Genomic DNA, 7,500 nt, shown 5'->3' with positions numbered 1-7,500 from the left:
CTTTTTGTGGTGTGAGTCAATGCTTTGTTTGATATTCATCTTGCAGCTGCAGCTCAGTTTCAAAGTGTTCCTGTTGAATATCTTCACCAGTACATCTTTTTCAGGGAAGTGCTTGTCAATGAGTGCAAGAAATGTGTCCAATGTTCATGCTGACGTTTTTGCTGAATGGAAGTTTGTACCAAAAGTATGTTGTCCCGTTTCCTGGTTTGTCTTGTTTTAGTTGCTGGTGGGTGGTTTTGGAGGGGCGACTGCTATCCACTTTGGTGAGTGTTTTCTGGTGTGGAGGTGTTGATGGCAGCTTGGTTGAATATGTCAGCCCTCTGTGATGACAGGGTGACAGTCTCCTGTTGATGGCAGCTTGGTTGAATATGTCAGCCCTCTGTGATGACAGGGTGACAGTCTCCTGTTGATGGCAGCTTGGTTGAATATGTCAGCCCTCTGTGATGACAGGGTGACAGTCTCCTGTTGATGGCAGCTTGGTTGAATATGTCAGCCCTCTGTGATGACAGGGTGACAGTCTCCTGTTGATGGCAGCTTGGTTGAATATGTCAGCCCTCTGTGATGACAGGGTGACAGTCTCCTGTTGATGGCGGCCGGCTGGTAGTGACTGGAGGGTGGTTGCTGTCGCCCTGTACATCTTGTAATGTGTGTCGGGTTTGTTAGTGGCCAATATGTCTTACTGTTCAGCTTGAGTCTTACTTCCAGGAAGTTTACAATGTTTCTTTGCCTCAATTGTGATCCCTAGTCCGTTTTTTTGAAAATGCGGCATGTTTGTTTTTTGATGTTCTCCAAAGCTCTCGGTCTGGCGTTGGAACCGGCCAGTCCGCCGTTTCTGTATATTCCAATGTTTACTCCTAATTTTGTGAGTTGCTAGAGTTCACACAACGACACTACAATACACAACTTCAAGCTTCAAGAGGTAGTCACCTGATATGGTTTTCACTTTACAGGTGTGCTTGACGCAAATGAAGAGAATGCCAAGAGTGTGCAAGGCAGTAATCAGAGCAAAGGGTGGCTATTTTGAAGAAACTAGAATATAAAACCTGTTAGTTCGCCTTTTTTTGTTAAGTACATAACTCCACATGTGTTCATTCATAGTTTTGATGTGACAATCTACAATGTAAATAGTCATTAAAATAAAGAACACACATTGAACAAACTATATATATATATATATATATATATATATATATATATATTTCTGTATGTCTTATAAATATATATAACAGATGTTTAGTGTATATATATATATATATATATATATCTATATATATATATATATATATATATATATATATATGTATATATATATATACCGTATATATACTGGTTATATATGTGTATGTATGTCATATAAATATATATAACAGATGTTCAGTGTTTCCTGTGCAGAGTGAACCTGGCCAAGGCCTCCATGGCTCTGAGAGGTATCATCACCTTGGATCCTGCAGCTCTGGCATCGTTTTGTAAGTCACAACAACAAAAACACAACTACACTACAATACACAACACTACAATTCAGACCTACATTACAATACAAAACTATACTACAATCAAACAATCAATCAATCAAAGTTTACTTATATCGCCCTAATTTACAAGTGTCTCAAAGGGCTGCACAAGCCACAACCACATTCTGGGCTCTGATCCCACATCAGGGAAAGAAAGAATTCAACACAATGGGATGACAATGAGAAACCTTGGAGGGGACCACATTAAAGTCACATCTTAAGTGCTCAGGAAGCCAGTGCAGGTGAGCCGTATATATATATATATATATATATATATATATATATATATATATATATATATATATATATATATATATATATATATATATATATATATATATATATATATATATATATATATATATATATATATATATATATATATATATATATATATATAATATATCCTAGGACCTATGTTGTCCGGGGGCTTTATGCCCCCTGGTAGGGTCTCCCAAGACAAACAGGTCCTAGGTAAGGAATCAGGCAAAGAGCTGCTCGAAGACCTCTATGAAGAAAACCAATCAAGGACCCAGATTTCCCTCGCCCGGACGCGGGTCACCGGGGCACCCCTCTGGAGCCAGGCCCGAAGGTGGGGCACGATGGTGAGCACCTGGTGGTGGGGCCTGTTCCCATGGGGCCCGGCCGGGCACAGCCCGAAGAGGCAACATGGGCCCCCACTCCAAAGGGCTCACCACCCATAGCAGGGGCCATAGAAGTCGGTTGCTATGTGAGCTGGGCGGAAGCAGAAGACAGGGCACTTGGCGGTCCCATCTTGGGCTACATGAGCTAGCTCTTGGGACGTGGAACGTCACCTCAATGGGGGGGGAGGAGCCTGAGCTAGTGCGCCAGGTGGAGAAGTTCCAGCTGGATATAGTTGGACTCACCTCGACGCCCAGCAAGGGCTCTGGAACCACTTCTCTCCAGAGGGACTGGACTCTCTTCCACTCTGGCGTTGCCGGCAGTGAGAGGCGACGGGCTGGGGTGGCAATTCTTGTTGCCCCCCCCGCCTCAAAGCCTGCACGTTGGAGTTCAACCCAGTGGACGAGAGGCTAGCTTCCCTCCGCCTTCGGGTGGGGGGACGACTCCTGACTGTTGTTGTTGGTGTTTACGCACCAAACAGCATCTCAGAGTACCCACCCTTTTTGGGTACACTGGAGGGAGTACTGGAGAGTGCTCCCTCAATGATTCCCTTGTCCTACTGGGGGACTTCAACGCTCATGTTGGCAACGACAGTGAAACCTGGAGAGGTGTGATTGTATCTGAACCCGAGTCCATAACAAACACCATGTTCAAACATAAGGGTGTCCATATGTGCACTTGGCACCAGGACACCCTCGGCCGCAGTTCCATGATCCACTTTGGAGTTGTGTCATCAGATTTGCAGCCTCATGTTTTGGACACTCGGGTGAAGCGAGGGGCGGAGCTTTCTACAGTGAGTTGGCTGCGATGGTGGGGGAGGATGCCGGACAGACCTGGCAGGCCCAAACGCATTGTGAGGGTCTGCTGGGAAGGTCTGGCAGAGTCTCCTGTCAGAGAGAGTTTCAATTCCCACCTCCGGAAGAACTTTGAACATGTCACAAGGGAGGTGCTGGACATTGAGTCCGAGTGGACCATGTTCCGCACCTCTGCTGATCAGAGCTGTGGCCGCAAGGTGGTTGGTGCCTGTCGTGGCGGTAATCCCAGAACCCCTTGGTGGACACCAGCGGTGAGGGATGCCGTCAAGCTGAAGAAGGAGTTCTATCAGGTTCTTTTGGCTCATAGGACTCTGAAGGCAGTGGACGGGTACCGACAAGCCAAGCGGTGTGCGGCTTCAGCGGTCGTGGAAGCAAAAACTCGGACATGGGAGGAGTTCGGGGAAGCCATGGAAAATGACTTCCGGACGGCTTCGAAGCGATTCTGGACCACCATCCGCCGCCTCAGGAAGGTGAAGCAGTGCACTGTCAACACCGTGTATGGTGCGGATGGTGTTCTGCTGACCTCGACTGCGGATGTTGTGGTTCTATGTTTTAGTAACACTCTTAATGTGTGAATTAAATGAGAGAGTTGTTTTAGTAAAACTCTAAATGTGTGACTCGAATGAGAGAGTTGTTTTAGTAATACTCTAAATGTGTGACTCAAATGAGAGAGTTGTTTTAGTAACACTCTTGACGTGTGACTCAAATGAGAGAGTTGTTTTAGTAACACTCTTAATGTGTGACTCAAATGAGAGAGTTGTTTTAGTAACACTCTTAATGTGTGACTCAAATGAGAGAGTTGTTTTAGTAATACTCTAAATGTGTGACTCAAATGAGAGAGTTGTTTTAGTAACACTCTTAATGTGTGACTCAAATGAGAGAGTTGTTTTAGTAACACTCTTAATGTGTGACTCAAATGAGAGAGTTGTTTTAGTAACACTCTTAATGTGTGACTCAAATGAGAGAGTTGTTTTAGTAACACTCTTAATGTGTGACTCAAATGAGAGAGTTGTTTTAGTAACACTCTTAATGTGTGACTCAAATGAGAGAGTTGTTTTAGTAACACTCTTAATGTGTGACTCAAATGAGAGAGTTGTTTTAGTAACACTCTTAATGTGTGACTCAAATGAGAGAGTTGTTTTAGTAACACTCTTAATGTGTGACTCAAATGAGAGAGTTGTTTTAGTAACACTCTTAATGTGTGACTCAAATGAGAGAGTTGTTTTAGTAACACTCTTAATGTGTGTTTTAGCTCCTTCTAAATCTCTAATCCTGGTTTCCATGGTAACAAATAAAGTGAGTTTCTTACAAGTACCATTATCACTGCAGGATGAGGAAGAGCTAAACATGCTTCACTACACACCGTAGGAGGATACAGTAGCTCACCACCATCACAATGTAAACAAATGCCATTGGTAGATCTACACCTGACATCCACTGTAATGATATCAAGTATCGGCACATATCTAGTCGGTACTACTATGATTACGTCGATATTTTTTGGTATCATTACATCTTCTTTAGTTTTTTTTTTTTTCAAAATTCATATTATGTTTATAAAGTCAGTTAATATGTCCCTGGACACATAACGACTTTGAATATGACCAATGTATGATCCTGTAACTACTTGGTATCGACATGATCCATACCTAGATGTGTGGTATCATCCAAAACTAATGTCAAGTATCAAAGAAGAGAAGAATGAGTGATTATTACATTTGAACAGAAGTGTAGATAGAACATGTTCAAACAGAAAATACGCAGATATTAACAGTAAATGAACAAGGAGATTAATAATCATTATTTAGGAGTCTTTGTTTGTTTACTTACTACTAAAAGACAAGTTGTCTAGTATGTTCAACATTTTATTTCAGGACAATAATAAACACATGTTACATGTACCCTAAGATTTTTTGTCAAAATAAAGACAATAATGACATTTTTTGTGGTCCCTTTTATTTAGAAAAGTAAGGAAATACATTTTGGTAGCGGTACCAAAATATTGGTATGGTTCCAACACTACTACATAGCATCATTACCATGAATTGATGAAGGTGGACCCCGACTTTAACAAGTTGAAAAACTTATTGGGGTGTTACCATTTAGTGGTTAATTGTACGGAATATGTACTGTACTGTGCAATCTACAAGTTCCAATCAATCAATCAATCAATCAATCAATCAATCAATCAATCAATCAATCAATCAATCAATCAATCAATCAATCAATCAATCAATCGATCAATCAAACAAACAAACAAACAATCAATCAATCAATCAATCAATCAAACAACAACAGTAATGTGTAGAGTGATCCACTAGAGGGTGCTGTTTACATCAACACGCCACTGATTCAACAAACTATCAACATTTACATTGTTGACCATCCATCCATCCATTTTCTACCGCTTATTCCCCTTTGGGGTCGCGGGGGGCGCTGGCGCCTATCTCAGCTACAATCGGGCATTGTTGACCTAAGTTTTGTTTTGAGTGCATTTAAGTCTATTTGTGTGTCTGTTTTGTTGACATGAAGTTATATTTTATTGTTTTGAGTGTACTTAAGTATATTTGTATTTTGTTTTTTTTGATGTGTAGTTATATTTGCTTGTTTTGAGTGTACTTAAAGGGGGATTGCACCTTTTTTTGGAATGTTGCCTATCGTTCACAATCCTTATGTGAGACATGACGATGGATGTTATTTTTTGCATTCAAAATATTACATTTGATCAAAAGTCTGCTTACAATGGAGCCTAAGGGAGCCGTTCTATTCTGTCTATAGAGTCCTTCAAAAACATCCAAACACCGCCATTAATATTTTATATCCATGTTAGTATATATGTAGTATTTATTAATGTATAATAACATGTTATATATACATGATGTAGTGTAGTAACATTCATAATAACATGTAATATATACATGATGTAAGTATATATGTCATGTAGTAACATTCATAATAACATGTAATATATACATGATGTAAGTATATGTGTAGTATCTAGTAACATTCATAATAACATCTAATATATACATGATGTAAGTATATATGTCATGTAGTAACATTCATAATAACATGTAATATATACATGATGTAAGTATATATGTCATGTAGTAACATTCATAATAACATGTGATATATACATGATGTAAGTATATATGTAGTATCTAGTAACATTTATAATAACATCTAATATATACATGATGTAAGTATATATGTCATGTAGTAACATTCATAATAACATGTGATATATACATGATGTAAGTATATATGTAGTATCTAGTAACATTTATAATAACATCTAATATATACATGATGTAAGTATATATGTCATGTAGTAACATTCATAATAACATGTAATATATACATGATGTAAGTATATATGTCATGTAGTAACATTCATAATAACATGTAATATATACATGATGTAAGTATATATGTAGTATCTAGTAACATTCATAATAACATGTAATATATACATGATGTAAGTATATATGTAGTATCTAGTAACATTCATAATAACATGTAATATATACATGATGTAAGTATATATGTAGTATCTAGTAACATTCATAATAACATGTAATATATACATGATGTAAGTATATATGTCATGTAGTAACATTCATAATAACATGTAATATATACATGATGTAAGTATATATGTCATGTAGTAACATTCATAATAACATGTAATATATACATGATGTAAGTATATATGTCATGTAGTAACATTCATAATAACATGTAATATATACATGATGTAAGTATATATGTCATGTAGTAACATTCATAATAACATGTAATATATACATGATGTAAGTATATATGTAGTATCTAGTAACATTCATAATAACATGTAATATATACATGATGTAAGTATATATGTAGTATCTAGTAACATTCATAATAACATGTAATATATACATGATGTAAGTATATATGTAGTATCTAGTAACATTCATAATAACATGTAATATATACATGATGTAAGTATATATGTAGTATCTAGTAACATTCATAATAACATGTAATATATACATGATGTAAGAATATATATCATGTAGTAGTAACATGTATAATAACATATTTAGATCATTTGAAGTATATGCTGGACATTCATTTCCCAATGTTTGCTTTTTCTTGGTCATCACTGATTATTACTCACTGCTGACTTCATGAGAAACAACAAACATAATAAAACATCACTTACTGTACAGAGTCGGCCGTCATTAGATGACTAGGATGTTCATATATTTGCATTTAGATATAGAATGACTAATCATCCTCACGATGTGTGTGTGTGTGTGTGTGTGTGTGTGTGTGTGTGTGTGTGTGTGTGTGTGTGTGTGTGTGTGTGTGTGTGTGTGTGTGTGTGTGTGTGTGTGTGTGTGTGTGTGTGTGTGTGTTGGCAATGCCAGGTATGTGGAGGACTACATTGTGCTGGTCTACAAGTATGTGTGATAATGTCTTGTGTGTTCATGTGTGTGTGATGATGTCATGTGTGTGTGATGATGTCATGTGTGTGTGATGAT

General features: G+C 37.9%; 1 protein-coding gene across 7 annotated transcripts in view; it reads left to right on the top strand.

Moving 5' to 3' along the window:
- LOC133564882 (transmembrane protein 237A-like) overlaps positions 1-7,500 on the top strand; it is a 31,225-nt gene that overhangs the window by 20,883 nt on the left and 2,842 nt on the right. For 2 of the 7 annotated variants that reach the window (XR_009809359.1, XM_061919422.1), the window contains exons 8-9: positions 1,393-1,466; positions 7,387-7,419. Coding sequence is in view for 5 of the 7 variants with exons in the window: in XM_061919422.1 (XP_061775406.1) it covers positions 1,393-1,466; positions 7,387-7,419 (107 nt within the window). In the remaining 2 variants the exon portion in view is untranslated. Of the gene's footprint in view, positions 1-1,378; positions 1,467-7,386; positions 7,420-7,500 lie in introns of all 7 variants that reach the window. The other 5 variants (XM_061919421.1, XM_061919420.1, XR_009809360.1 and 2 more) reach the window with 3 other exon arrangements.

This window comes from Nerophis ophidion, linkage group LG13 (assembly GCF_033978795.1).
Source record: "Nerophis ophidion isolate RoL-2023_Sa linkage group LG13, RoL_Noph_v1.0, whole genome shotgun sequence".
Classification (NCBI taxonomy): Eukaryota; Metazoa; Chordata; class Actinopteri; order Syngnathiformes; family Syngnathidae; genus Nerophis; species Nerophis ophidion.
The sequence above is the reverse complement of the archived record's forward strand: the minus strand, read 5'-3'. Positions and strand labels throughout refer to the sequence as shown.